Source organism: Cydia amplana, chromosome Z (genome assembly GCF_948474715.1).
Source record: "Cydia amplana chromosome Z, ilCydAmpl1.1, whole genome shotgun sequence".
NCBI lineage: Eukaryota > Metazoa > Arthropoda > Insecta > Lepidoptera > Tortricidae > Cydia > Cydia amplana.
The window spans coordinates 31,728,498-31,744,199 of record NC_086096.1 but is presented as its reverse complement, the minus strand read 5'-3'; the positions used below and the strand labels follow the sequence as shown (position 1 = coordinate 31,744,199).

General features: G+C 37.7%; 2 protein-coding genes across 6 annotated transcripts in view; one reads left to right on the top strand and one right to left on the bottom strand.

Moving 5' to 3' along the window:
• Window positions 1-15,702, top strand: part of LOC134661099 (formin-binding protein 1-like) — a 96,010-nt gene that overhangs the window by 55,665 nt on the left and 24,643 nt on the right. For all 4 annotated transcript variants that reach the window (XM_063517037.1, XM_063517041.1, XM_063517039.1 and 1 more), the window contains exons 2-5: window positions 10,339-10,454; window positions 11,399-11,449; window positions 12,929-13,073; window positions 15,032-15,183. In XM_063517037.1, coding sequence (XP_063373107.1) covers window positions 10,339-10,454; window positions 11,399-11,449; window positions 12,929-13,073; window positions 15,032-15,183 — 464 coding nt within the window. The remainder of the gene's footprint in view (window positions 1-10,338; window positions 10,455-11,398; window positions 11,450-12,928; window positions 13,074-15,031; window positions 15,184-15,702) is intronic.
• LOC134661135 (uncharacterized) lies at window positions 137-3,535 on the bottom strand. Of its 2 annotated transcripts, XM_063517085.1 has the most exons (3): window positions 2,957-3,535; window positions 2,810-2,873; window positions 137-2,707 (listed from the first exon to the last, which is right to left on the bottom strand). In XM_063517085.1, the coding sequence occupies exon 3, from the start codon at window positions 1,329-1,331 to the stop codon at window positions 315-317; it is 1,017 nt and encodes a 338-aa protein (XP_063373155.1). In that variant the 5' UTR covers window positions 1,332-2,707; window positions 2,810-2,873; window positions 2,957-3,535; the 3' UTR covers window positions 137-314. The 2 variants fall into 2 exon arrangements, with proteins under 2 accessions (XP_063373155.1, XP_063373154.1); XM_063517084.1 differs by having other exon boundaries at window positions 2,810-3,535.

Genomic DNA, 15,702 nt, shown 5'->3' with positions numbered 1-15,702 from the left:
TATAGTATAACCGGCTTCCAGAAAACGTCGATGTATATTGCAACCGAGAACACAAGTAGACGCACCACTATCCAACAAGCCGGAATGTTCTACCCCGTTCACATGGAAAGTCAAGAAGGGTCTAATATCATCATCCTTTACAAACAACATAGGCGCTATCCTATGTAGGCCGGAATAAACTCTAATGAAATCTAAACACTTTTGAAGTTCTGACTTAATAACATCCGAGGAGGGTTTTAAACTGGGAATGGAATTGTTATCACGGCCGGCCGAAACACGCCTCACTTCGGAACGAAATGGTGTTCGACCGCCGTCTACTCGTTTTTTGGAGACGCTACCTTCGTCGGTTCAGTTGTGCCCGACTTACATATATCACAGGTTAGGGTGGTGACGTCCCTTTTTTTACACTTAAAGCAAATAGTGCCTCTTATTGTTTTACAATCCCTATAGTGGTGACCATTCTTTTCACATTTCAAACAGGTTAAGGGTTTAACAACGTCTATGGGATTGTATTTTCTAGTAGGCTTGTCCAAATTAGAGTTAGACGTACTTTGATGCTGTGAAGGTACAGTCATAGTATACGCATCAATTTCCTTACTAAGCCGCACAATAACATCCATATCATAAGTGGTTTTACCAACAAAGTGTACCATTAAAGACGGTAACATGTTATGTCTAAATATACCTAACAATACAGTTTCAGTTAATGGGAAGGTGAGTTGCCCATTCATATCCATGAGATCAATAATAAAATCCGAAAGTGACTCTTTAGGTCTCTGCTTACGTGTGCGAAGTTGATACTCAAGCTGATAATCAAAATCATTTTTATCAAACCGGCGTAGTAACGCGAGCTTTAATTCATACCAGGTAGTTACCCGGTGTCGAACAGTACGGAACCATTTCAAAGCAGAGTCTGATAGTAAACACGGAAATGCTCTCACTAAATAAGCCTCATCGATTCTCCGAGCATACTGAAGTTCTTCAACTTGAGTCAGAAACTCACGCACGCAAGTCCTACCATTGTAATTAATTTTACATTTTGTAAGGTCAGGCTGTTTGGTATAAGTATGGTTTATTCTATTGTCCATCAACATAGTCTGGTTAACAGGAGGTAAGTTGAGTGCAGTTGGAAGTCGCTGCGCACTGGTGTCCGTGCTGTTGTGACCAGCATCAGGGTATCCGGAGAGTGTTATTAAATCTCCCTGAGATGGTAAAAATTGAAATTGGTCACCCGCACCACTAATGTGTCGTTCACCGGTAGTCATCGACTCCATTGAAGGATGAGAAACCCCTGGGGCAGTCTCAGGTTCTCGATCCCCATTGACCGACATCTTGAAATTAAATCAAACCGACTACGTGGATGTACAACAAGACAAAGTTCAAAGTTAAAAATCTAAAAGTTCCTCCAAAATAAATCCGAATTTAAAATTCAATTAAAGTTTCTAAGTCGAAAAAATTTTTTTAAAACCTTCACAAAAATTTAAACCACCCTGTATAACCAAAGGTCACAGTTGCCAAAATATTCTAAGTTCAAAATTTAATTTAATTTAATTACTATCAATCTCAATTTCAATCTCACCCTGTATATTCTTAAACGAGTACCACCCTGTATATAAAAAAGTTGTTGACCTGAAGTAGGTATTATACCTAGTCACTAAGTTTATTTTAATTGCAAATGATTAACTATTTTTTATATCACTGTATGTAAAACTTTAGTTTTTAAGTGGAAGATTTTTACAAAACAAGCTGTGGAACACACACAGGAATTCAAGAAAGATAAACACAGTATTAAACAATACAATAAACAATATACCACAGGTGTCTCAAACTTAAATTCAAAGGTACAATATTCTAATGAAAATTAAATTCCCGCTAAGGCAATAAGTTTGAAAAAGCAAGAAAAAGTCAAGTCCCTGTTCGGGCGCCAAATATGTAACGTCCCTTATTGGCTTACCCTATGTAAATCTGATTGAGGCTCAGTGAGCGGCCGCCAAGCCACTTTTTCCAACAAATCATTCTGTCTGTACCTTCTGCCTAAAGAAGTTCTTTGAACAACTAAATTATGGAGGGGGTAAAGACCCTACCAGAGTACAAAAAGAAAGAAATTAAGTCTTAACTAAAGGTTCGGGCGCCTGGCAGAAAGCACAGAAACAGATTAAATGACCAGATACCTCGTATGAGCAAAATAGTCTTTTAATACTAGGGAGGGCTAGGAGAGAAAGGAAACAAACTTATTGCCTTATAAATTATATTGTATCGAGGAGGCGGGTTACAATTAGGTTGACAAGTTATTGGTTTTGCAGCCCCACAGAAGGTGGTATCTAAATTTGAGCTAAATAAATCTAATAAGGTTTTTGAGACACATTGAATAAAGAAGGGTCACCGACCTGTGGGTGGGCACTACATAATACCCGCGGGATGCCTTGGGCAGAGGTCCTCACGCGGCACGAGCTCCACTGCGCGGAGTCAAAGATCGTAGAGCCCGGAAAGGATGTCATCAGCGTTCCCGCAGGTGTAGGCGGTTAGAGCTGTTCCGTCATCGCCGACCCGGGCGAGCACGTGGGGTACGGAGGTTAGAAAAGCATCATGAGCTCACTCGCCGCGATCTCATAACCGGCGCATAGCGGCGGGAAAATGGAGGAGACGAAGGTTCTTTTTTTTAAATTAAAAGGATTATAAGGGTTATAAGGGCTAACACGCCCCTTATCTGGAAAAGAAAAATGGCGCGAGTCAGCTAAAGTCGAACCGGAAAATTTAAAAGGAATCGCATTTTCCGAAAGACGATTGTGGAAATTGAGGAAAAACTTACGTTAGCCCTTCATTAGGTTGCCGGGGTTTGCCGTGGCGGCATTATTTTCGCCCCTAATCCATTCCTATAACAAAGAGGAATTCCATGTGAAATCTGGCGAGACCGAATTTTCATATAAAATGGAAATACTAATAGAAATCTACATACCTGAGGGACGGAGCAAACCTCCGGAACAAAGCACTGCCGGTATTTCACCAAAATAATGGAAATTTACAATGATTTTCTCGGATCAAAATTTTATCTGTTTTCCAATGAGAAAGCTGACAGTAAAATGACAAGACGGAATTCACATCGAACCATCGATAAGAAGAAATGTTACCAGATCCGAAATAAGAATGATTTTTGCTAACCAAAATGCTAAAATTGTAATAAATTTTGAACAATTTTTGACGAATATATTATTAAATATATTATCAAATATTGTCGGATCTATTTTTCCTAAAACAAAACTACCACTTGCGAAATTTAAACGAAAAGAAGAATTTATCAAATATGAAAACGTTTGAGACAATTTTAAAGGCATTGGAATGAAAGTTACCGAATCTGTCAAAGACAACGAAACTCAAATAGTTCGCTGTCAAACGTCAAAGTGACAAGCGAATGGTTGTAAATAAAACAGGAATTGGGAATATTTTCTAATTTGGAAATAAATCTAAACAAATGTAGGCTAACTCATGGAGAACTTTATTAAATATGTGTTTAGTATGTGACGTGACTTATTGACACGTTACACTGTCACCTTTCGCTTATTCACAAAGCGCACTTTACCAACCCACAGTCAATGTAACATATACTAACCGTTAGTATACATGTACAACATGAACAAGCATTTTATTTCTAAATAAATACCTCATTCTCCATGACATCAGAGATTAAGTATCAACATATTTTCTCCATATAATGAATTAGTTGAACACTTGGACATAATATACCTGGCATCCATAACCAACTAACTTTGAAATATTATCCATGTCCATCCGGGTTCATTATAGAGGCCTGACCCGATAGCCACTCTAGTACCTTCAATGACGGTATGGTCGTACAATTCAAGAATCATTGCTGTCAAATTTCTGGAAATTACATAAACCAAAAACATACCAACAAAGCATTATTTCAGCTGCAATAAGCATGTGTAATATCACACACACACACATATGAAACAACAAGTAATTTCTCCTCATTGTCATTGTATCCAATATTCCAGTGTTTTTGAAACCATGAAATATATTTTAATTTGACTGAAAGGATAAAGTATTAAATAGCACTCATTGTTAATCATGAAAGCATAATACCACCATACATATAGCATCAAACAAGGCTAAATTTACATTACCAAACTTGTTTTATATGCTTTTTACTTGAATGTAAATTTCACCACGACACAAACTTTAGAAAATGTTCATAGCATTTTGTTAATATGTCATGTAGACATACTTAATCACATTATGTTATGTATCTGAAAGCACATGAATTACCAAAATAACACAACATATAAGTGAGGCAGTGAATATTTACCACTATAGCCCCGGAGCACTGTTAGGTGTTGGATCAACACAGACTTCTTACCTGAGTTAACTTTTACCTGAGTTACTCTGTAATCCCAAGGATTTATTTTATTCATACCAATATCAAAATTCAGTTGTACCTAATGGTATCTGTCAGCTTATGTCTTGTGATCTTCTGCTGTGAATATTGTAATACATACATGCCAGCAGCTTTATTACACTGACACTATGTTTTATTTTTGACAGTCATGATCATTGATGTACATAAACTGAAATAGGTATCTGAAATCAAACACAAAACACACAAAACACACGGCAAAGGTACAATACGCCAGCCAATAGCCGGCACAGGTTAGTTTTGTAGGCTATTCTTGTAGGTATGATTTTGACACCAATCTTGGACTTTGTATATTTAAGTCCCTAACTGATGAGTGGTGTTGGTGCATTTACTCATTACAATCAGATTAACGATCAGAACAATGAAACAAGGAAGGACTACGCGCGGTAAATTTTGTAATGTCAATTTCGACAAATTATATCGTAGTAGGCGGGAATCCACTATCGCACTTCTGAAGCTGTAAGGGTAAAAACACCAGAGCACCATTTTAAACAATATTTATTAGGGAATCACAATAATAATCAGAGTTTTGGACTTAGGTAATACGCGACGCCGATCACGCGCAAAAACCGATCTCTAGATGACAGACGTCATAGTGCTGTCGCAGAGGTTATTGTAGTGATGTGAAGACCGCTAAATTACGATACCGCCTTTTACTACTTAGAGTCTGATATAACCTAACTATTAAGAATCGTCCTCTAGTTTTAATGTTTATTTGGGCACAAACGGTACAATAATACTTACAGATATTAATATTATTCAATACATGAACCAATGAAGTTGCCACTAACTACTAACACGTATACAAAAAATAAACAACGGAATAACAATATCCACAGAACAAACATTTGTCGACATTAATAATGATTTTAAAAATAAAAGAGAATAGTTTTAGTAGAATATCCGAGAAAATGTATATTATGCGGTGGGATTAAACTATACTTTTTTAATGAACATGTATTTGCGGTACTGTTAACTGTATGTGGGATTTTATGGATTCTATTATACATATTGTATTATCCGGAAAGCTTATCATCAATATCATCATAATAAATTAATAGGTACTATTCTTATAAAGATGTTGATAGCGCAGTTATTAGAGTCGGGTATATTTAGGTTAGCTTGAGTGAAAACTCTTTGATTGATCGATTTTGATGATGATGATGATGAGTTGACACAGTACATTATTATGTTTCAGATTAACTGTTAGTTGAAGACACAATTTGGGTTGCTATGTTGTGACATAGAAACCCAAATTGTTTAATAAGGTTTTTCTTTTGTACCACGAAATGATTATTTGAACTAAGTAGTCCTTGACTTTAGGAACAGTTAATTCAAATAATTTGCTATACCTATTAGTGTAAAACCCAATCGCTCCATATCAATATACTTGCAGCAGTTAATTTATTAAGCGTTTACCTTGTATCCTTACACTTAGAGAAAGAGAATAATAACTAGTTTGACCAAGCTAACTCAGCACAGACTTTACGATGAGTCTGTAAGTGCTATCATAAACGACAAAATACTTTGAAACTATGACGTGTATGTGGCATACACTTTGTCACTTCAAAGTCCGTGCGAAGCTAACTTAGACGGACCCTGTTCTATTTTTGGTTGTGTGACGGAATTGTACCGGGAACGATTAAATCAGAGTGATCCCATTCTAGAGACCACAGAGACGAGGTCGCGAAGGTGTCCTCTAAATATCCTTCCACTGTTGCACCGCAGCCGGCAGGTCGCTATAAAGCTCTACAGGTACAAAGCTTACATTTACGCCTAGCCTACCCTAACAAAAATCTATAGCAAGTTGTCCGGTCAAACAAGCGATAAAGATCTATCACTATGTCCTCAAAATTGCCGTTGGACATATCAGTACATATCACTAACGCTAATGTTTGGTTATCGCATGCCGCGACATGTAGCTATCACCGCGGACGGCCTTCCATCGTCGACGATGCTTTGACAGGTTCAACGACACACATGACGCGTGTGTGCCAAATATGAGCGGATTGCGAGCTGTCGTAGACGCGCTTTTGTTTAAACACTAACTTGTTACACCTATACAACACAAACGAAACTTTGATTTGTGGGTAAACGATCAGGAATATCTCTGATATTGGCTACATCTTGTTGGTGTAACAAAGGCGTGTTTACTGTTTAGGCAGTCAACATTTCCACTTATTTGCATTAGTAATGTGATAAAACAAAATAATTAAACAATAATATAAAAAAGGTCTACAAATGAGCTTAATAACTGCAAATATTTTGAACATATGCCCCTTAAACTTTCAGCTCAACTGCTCAACTTTTTACTTACATTTGTATGCGATGACACGACCTTAATAATATGTGTGGCATATTTAGAAAAGCACTTTCATGTTATTATTTGTTTCCTTTGGTAGAGGGCAATAACAAAATAGCCGTAAAAGCGTTGGGTATAAACAAATAAACATAAATTATTACATCTGGGCAACGCTAATATCATATGGTTTTGGTGAATCTTAACACAGTCGAGGCTGCACTGTTACATGTGAGCGTGTATATGGTTTTGCCAAAACAGACGATGATTACGTATGCACGGATATTTCTAAGTACATATTGTCACGTAATTGAAATAATTAGCCAAGCTAACTGGTAGTCGTACACGTGTCGGCAACCAGGCGAACTGTGCTCTGCATTCTGATGGGCCCAGCAAAGCGAGCGCGCATTCCAGCGACGCTGCTCGCCCACCAACCGCCTCTAACCGTCGTCGCAGATTACATTTATTATTTTTAGATTCCATTTTTTATATGGCATTTATTATTGTTATTATAATTTGTATAACTAAATTATTTTAGTAGCGTGACTGGCCATTGCTGACATTGAAAAACAAGCAACAACGGTTGCACTCCGGGAGTGCCGATAGAAGTGAAAACTCATCTCACTATGTTACCGACGCCCGGTAACACGATACATACGTTTAGCGGAGGTATTCTATTTATTTATTATATATTATTATCATTCTCAAATAAGATCACACTTTTTCATTGACATGTTTATTTACATACTGCCATGACAACGTCAAATTATTTGAACATAGGTAAAGAGTCTTGAAAAGGGGTCCGCAACATAAATGTCAAATAACATTGAGTTTTTCTTTATTGATTTAAATGCCATCTAAATTATGAGTGGCCATCTTACGGGGCTTACGGTCACGTGATCGCCTTACGCCCCTTACTGTCACGTGATCGCCTTACGCTGTCTCGAGTTATTATTTTTTTCCCCACCTCAAAAAGTGCCCAGCGCCGCTAAAGAAGTTTTCACTTAAAAAAAAGAGCCTGACTTAAAAAAGCGCAGCAGGACGATAGCGCTTCTTTATTCAGTGTCTTTTATACATTAGTGACAGCATTGGCTGCACATATTATTTAAAATTATTGTTCTACCAGTTAGTCTCTCGGAAGGAAAAAAAAAACACATATGCCGAGATGGCATTGCTGACGCGCGCAGGAAAGCAGGGATTGTGGACGACGTGGGCGCAGTAATAAACTGTAATAGCAATACGGGGATCATGGAAAGTGACATATCTACTGCAGTATTTTGCAATCTGTGCCGCCGGTGACGTGACGGCGCACACTTAACACTAGCACCGAGCGTATTTTGTTAAATTTATGCCACGTTTCTCAATGCTGTTGTATTTGGCTTTGTTCTCCACAACATCACACACTTTAACAACACAATGACCAACTATATATCTTTCGTCATGTGAGAAATATCACTTGGACGCAACCTGAGTATAGTGTCAACTTAATGTGTTTAATTTGTAACAGATCCCCTACCGTTTAATAGCAAGGTGACCTAAATAACATTGGCGTGCATTTTATTGCATGAACCAATGAGGCGTCCTGGTGAAACGTGTTAGTGTCGATCGATTTTATAATTTAAGTTTGTCTTTAAAATCACGTAAGACATACAACGGAAATTGTGATTGTTACGAGTGAAATTATAAGTATGTTTACGACGTGACTGCATCATATTTATTTTAATTTTTAATAATGCCAATTAAAACAGGGTTGGAATAATTGAATAATAAAGAAATTAAATAACTGAATCAATAACATCAAATTATTGTTTAAAAAAAAACTTTTGTACTTACGTCTGCTGTTTATACCCATAAAAAAACTAGGTTTCAATTAAAAGTTGCGGTTATACCAGTCTCCCCTAGTAAGGCGAGCTCTCTCCTCATACGAGCTGAACTTAATGGCTCCAGAAATAGCTGCAATTTTAATAATGCGCGAAGTTAATGCATACGAAGTGGGTCTGCTCGCTGTACGGTAGGGGCTTTATCGACATGTTTAGTTGTCACTCCAGTTCTCCCACGTCCACTCTCACAATCGCACCGCCCTGCCCTGCTTCAGCAGGTTAACGAACTAGCAATTTTCCACATGTCGACGCCTTATCGCTTGCAGTTTCATAAAATCAAATTAACAACCGCTCACACGAACAGAACAAGCATAAATTAAGTGCATTCCCGTCGGTTGTTACTATAGCAATTATATTCCTCATTAGCCAACTATAACTATACACTATTACACAGGGTTGAAAGTTACACTTGACATTATGACCTTTGTAATAAATATCATCATAATGGCATGGGTCAATACGTGCGAGTATTTTGACATCGAGCACATGAACAGTACAATTGCGATAAACCTGTTACTTTTGAAATATGTAGGTATATTACAATAAGCTGATGAACCTATAGAGAGCTGCTCGCTACCAACATGAGGATTGTGTTCTGCGGGCTCAGCATGGTTCCATTTTTATCCACTATCACTATGCCCGTCACTTTCGCACTTACATACTTGTTAGAACGTGACAGGCATGGTGACAAACGATAAAAATGCGACCGTGCTACTAGGGCTGGCTATATTACGTTGAGCACAATGGAACTCATATTCATATACGTATGCATCTATATCTATCCTGTTCCTGTTCATCCATTCGAATTGTAACAGTATTCCCTACCATTATTGCCTTGTTGACCTATTTAGCATTGATTTTATTCATTCATCGTCTATTCAAAATTGGTTATTGCGTTGTTAACCTGATAGTCTTTTTATTGATAGACTATACAGGCTATTACACCCACACACAGTCGTCCCAATCTAAAATAACGCTCTTTCATTGGCACATCAACACAAGTGTGAGGCCACATATTCGGTAAATTTTATTAATTGTTGACTACATCAGTTTATTACCATGTGGTATGACTATTAATGAGCGCTCGTATTCACGTGTATAAAATTCATGTGTTAGTTTTGCGCGTTTCTACTCCATGCGCCAGTGAATATTCCGGGTAGTGAAAAACTATAGAAGCGTAAAACGCATATATAGCTTCACATCCTTAGCAACAGAGCAATTGGCAGTAGCTGGTGTCGTTGCACCCGGCGCACCTCGAGAGGAGTCAAGGGCGATGCGTCTGCCTTCACGACCTGCGCCCGCGCTGATGGCTGCATCGCGTCCTCCCTCCGCACGCAATGCAGGCCCCATCTCCCCGTTCCGACTGATCGATCACCGGTGGGAACCACGCTGGGATATCATTCGTTTTTTGCTTCTTTTCTTGGGTTCTTAATTCAAAGAGTAATGACAATGCTACTACTATTACTATACAGACAGATGAGCGACACATACGTATTCGTAGTATGAACAGATGTATTTCGCTTAGTAAAGAGAAATCTTTAATGTAAATACGCATTGTGATGACGCGTGACTATTATCAGCGGGCACATCCCGGCTTGCTGACCCCGTATCACTTCCAGTTCCCTTTTAATTTTTATGATGACCAAATAAATATGTTTCTAATGTCCTACTTATTTTTTATCATATTGTTATTTTGTCATTAACATATTTATTTTCTTTGTTCACAGGATCAATATGATAACTTGTCCGCCCACACACAGAAAGGAATTGAATTTCTAGACAAATACGGAAACTTCGTAAAGGAGCGATGCGCGATCGAATTAGAATACGCAGGAAAACTTAGGTGAGCGCTCACTAAACAACACTGTATGAACATGATGTGTATTTGTTCAATTGTGATACAGTTATTTTTTTTTAATAATTAATGGGCTTACTCATGGCCACAGACTAGCCGAGGCGAAGACGTGGCCTACTATGGAGCGAGCCCAGAAGGTGCCTGTTCACCCTTGATTTGAAGGTTGCCGGGTTATATGTGCTCGGAAATATAGACGTAGGCAAGGAATTCCATTCCATGGCAGTGCGCATAAGAAAAGAGGAAGCAAAGCGCTTCGTGCGAATTGGTGGAATATCTACCAAGTAAGGATGGAAACCGACCGTGCGTCTAAAAGTCCGATGGTAGAATGGGGACGGTGGAATAAGCTCATGTAGCTCTTGAGCACACTCCCCGAAGTGCAACCTGTAGTATACCGACAGACTGGCGACTTTCCGCCGATGGGCCAAAGACTGAAGCTTACCCGTTAGCTTCTTGTCACCAATCATTCTCCTGGCTCTGCGCTCCACTGAGTCCAAAGCGGCAAGTTGGTATTTAACTGAGCCGTCCCACAGGTGGCTGCAATACTCCATACACGATCGGACTTGAGCTTTGTAAAGTGTTAGAAGCTGTCCAGGTGTGAAGTATCGCTTCACCTATTTTATGCTGTCAGTAATTACTGACACGAATCATTCGTGTGATTCTGCTGAAAGGTGGCAACGTGACCCAGAGTTATTACCGTTTTCCGTACGTCTGTCTGCCAGCAGGCTGTCTATCTAATGAATCGTCATAAGTAGACAGTGTTTGACAGCGTGTGAATCTCTATTGGCGTTCTAACAACAAATTAGATAAAATTGACCCCCAATATTTTAACTTTTGTTGTTATACAATACTACATGGAGCCTTTGCGAGTCAAAATCCAGTCGAAAACTCCAGCACTGACCAGGTTTTTTTTAATATTCATGTTTTCTTTACAGGAGGCTTGTCAAAAATTATCAACCAAAAAGGAAAGAAGAAGACGAATACCAGTGAGTATTTTATTCAGCTTACTTATTTTTGGCTTGTATCCAGTTGTTGGCCGCCGTTACTAGAAATTCTCTGTCTAATTGGATGAATGTTTTTGTGATTAAGCGCAAGCGAACGTTTTTCCTGGCTTATTATATTCGGAACGGTTAATAAAAACTAGGAAACTATTAATTGGAATTACAAGGATGTAACACGATGTATTGTTTTATTATTGTCATTAAAAATGGTAAGCATAGATTAATAAAAAAACATAAACTTCATTAGTCTATTATTGTATATATATGTATGTATATGCTTCGTTAGTCGTAGTTAGAGAATATTATTAAATATGGACGAACATATGGAAATTTACTTATTAATCGATTTAAATTATATAACGGCCTGTTGGAATATAATTATGAATTCTATTTAAGAGCTGATTTAATGACTCTAGGTAGACGACCATAAATCTTAGTTATGGAACCGGCGTTATGGCACTGCTCCGTAACTACTTTACATTTTCTAGGAAAAATATTATATTTGTTAGCCCTATAGAAACTATTACGTGTTACATTGATACGAGTCTTTACATATTCAAGATAAGAGATAATTGTACATTGACACACAGATTAATATTAAATGTGTATAATTCCTTAAGGGTGAAAATTTCTTAATTGTCAAAAGTGTCTTGTAGGTACATTTTTTGTAACGATACAAGATCCAACAGAACATATAGAACGTTTAAAATATACAACACCCGCCTTACATATAACTTTCAACAAAATGGAAATAACTGGAATGAGAACCTATTATCTTAAATTATTTGCCAGTGGATTTTGAAAGATTTTCCCATTAATTGTATTCGTTTATGAGATGCGATCAGTTACATTGATTATACATACAACGAATGAGACAAAAGAAGACTATGGCCAAAAACGAATAAGACATGTAAAGAGAGAGACAAGTTATACAAAATATGACTGAAGAAAATTAATGTCAAAGACCGAACAAGACAAGTACGAGTGACGAGTACAGAATGCGCTAATGAGACAAACAATAATGATAGATTAGATTAGATTTATTTATTTCACAATATATGATTACAGTACAAATTACATTAATGTCAATTTATAAGAATCTGTATTGTGATCGTCAGAAATACATTTAAATAATAGAAAGATGCTTAATCCAAATAAATTCATAATATGAAAAAAAAAATCACCTGAGAAGGATCGTCAAATAATAACAATAATTAAACGAAAACAATGTCAAAAATAGGAACGCGATTATAAATTATACAGTTATGTCAAAAAATTCACTCATTGAATATAATGGGTTGTCCAGTAAAAAGTTTCTCAATCGACGCTTGAATGTTGTATCGGATGTTACCGTCCTTATTTCTGCAGGTAATCGCTCATAATAAGTCACTCATATAGATACCGCAATGACACAGCTAGATATTCCATTTCTTTAGTTATAATTGTATATAATCTGTGTTACAGGTACACATCATGTAAAGCGTTTAGACAATTGTTACAAGAGTTGGGCGACTTCGCGGGTCAGCGCGAGGTAGTCGCCGAGAACCTACAGTCCAATGTTGTCCGGGAACTGCATTTGCTGGCCAAGGAACTCAGAGAAGAACGGAAGGTACGCGTGTGACTTTGTGTTGATAACTGAACAACCTGAAAAAACGAATCTCAAAACAGTTGAATGGTATTATTACACATACAAAAATTTAAATATAAAAACCGGCCAAGTGCAAGTCGGACTCACGCTTGTACATTAAGTCCGACTCACGCTTAACTGCACATTTCTAATAGGTTTTCCTGTCATCTATAGGTGAAGATCTATTTTGTGGATTTTTTTCTAAATTTTAGACCCAGTAGTTTCGGAGATAAAGGGGGGGAATGGTCGGAGTCGGACCGACAGACAGACGCACGAGTGATCCCACAAGGGTTCCGTTTTTTCCTTTTGAGGTACGGAACCCTAAAAACGAATAGTAGGCTGAGCTACCCAATGTTTGACACTGAAAAGTACCTAGAAACAAACAACTTGTGTTAATTATTTATATAGTACCTATTGTGATGACTAGCACTCCGAGTATAGTAAATTTAACAGTGATAGGTTATCTATTACGTTGAACTATACAAGGACAATCTACTTACTTGACATGATCTAGTTCACTTCTGTGCTTACGGAGACCGCGGCTCAGTACTGTAAATGTCTACTATTGTCACTAAAAACAGGCAACACAATTGAAATAGAATTTTCCAACATAATTTCTTTTTTTTTACTGACATAATAGTTTGTCAGACTATATTTAGTTGAATCTTATACCTTTAAACGAGCAATTCTTGTATTTTTATTTATTTATATGTATATATATTTCGGGGATCTCGGAAACGGCTCTAACGATTTCGATGAAATTTGTTATATGGGGGTTTTCGGGGGCGAAAAATCGATCTGGCTAGGTCTTATCTCTGGGGAAACGTGTATTTTTGAGTTTTTATATGTTTTCCGAGCAAAGCTCGGTCCCCCAGATATTGTTATTAATGCATTTGCAAGTGCCATGTAAAAATCGTTTGACTCACGTACAGCGAGTCTTATCGAACGGGAACTCGGTCACGTACATCATTAGTTCTAAGTATTCCTATTGGACAATGTAAAGTATTAAGCTCTTTTTTGTTGTGGAACTGTTAGTTCTAAGAACAGTTTTGCCTTACGACAATTAACATGAATTCCCAAACAAGCTGCATTGATCCGGATCGCGGCGGAGCGGAGTTTCGTCACCAATTTGTAGTTACGCTGATTGCTTGTTGTGACCATTCAAAAGACTGATATAATAATATTTGATTTAACAGCATATAAGGGATTATTCACTTGTTTATAACGTAGGAACACAGACACGACATCCTCCAGACTGAGCATAGTAGCGGTACCCCCTCTGCCACAAATATACGGTAGTTTTACTTCATTTTCGAGTCAGTGTCTTTGTGTGACGTCCGTGTCTTTGAACGGACCAATTACGGCACGGGACTCGCTCACCTCGTCCTCCGCACCCCAGTATTTTTGGCAGCATCGGTTTTATGAAATAATTGCTCTAAACTCCGCCTAGAGAATTCCTAGTCTATGCGTACAAATAAGTCTAAAATATATAAGAGTAAATAATAAAGTTCGTGTGTTGTATCTGTATCCCTACACACCCTTATCAAATGACGGAGAAACTAATTAATAATTGTAAATATGTACTGTGTGGCGCTCTCTTGTGTCAGAGGCCAAGATCCTCTTTGGGTCACTGAGCCAGTGATGTATGTATGTATGTATGTATGTACCGTACTCGATCGGAACCAGAGGGTATTTTAATATACATATATTAATGCAAGTACTCCCAGTTCTCTTTTACCATAGATAACGACGGTACCGTTTATTTTATACAGCTTGATAACAAGGTGTATTGATGTTAAAGCATTACGTAGCTAATATTGTTATTGCAATGGGATGCAGTAAATATTCGGCGTTTGTATCCATCACGAACGTAATAATGAATAATGAGTATTAGTCTTGCATTAAGCTTCTGATAAATAATCGTATAATCCCTATTTCAGCAACATTTAAACGAAGGAGCAAAACAGATGGCCGTCCTGAACTCTGCCATAGGTTCTTTAGACCGAGCGAGGAGAGCGTACGAGCGCGCAGCGAGAGAATCCGAACGGGCGCTCGAAGCGTTCCAAAGGGCAGATGCAGATCTCAATTTGAGGTAAACAAATCGATTTAATTACTTATAAGCTAACTTTGCAGGAGGGATATCTGAGGGATATTTGTATTTAAGTATATGGTAGGCAAATGTCTTAAACCACTACAAAACTACAATAAATCACTACATTGTATAAAACAAAGTCGCTTTCCGCTGTCTGTCTATCCCTATGTATGCTTAGTTCTTTAAAACTACGCAACGGATTTTGATGCGGTTTTTTAGGGATCCGTAGCCAAATGGCAAAAAACGGAACCCTTATAGATTCGTCATGTCTGTCTGTCCGTCTGTCTGTCCGTCCGTATGTCACAGCCACTTTTCTCCGAAACTATAAGAACTATACTGTTGAAACTTGGTAAGTAGATGTATTCTGTGAACCGCATTAAGATTTTCACACAAAAATAGAAAAAAAACAATAAATTTTTGGGGTTCCCCATACTTCGAACTGAAACTCAAAATTTTTTTTTTCATCAAACCCATACGTGTGGGGTATCTATGGATAGGTCTTCAAAAATGATATTGAGG

What these genes read in the sequence shown, in the direction of transcription:
- LOC134661135 (XM_063517084.1), bottom strand. Translation starts at nt 1,331, where the DNA reads ATGTCGGTCAATGGGGATCGAGAACCTGAGACTGCCCCAGGGGTTTCT.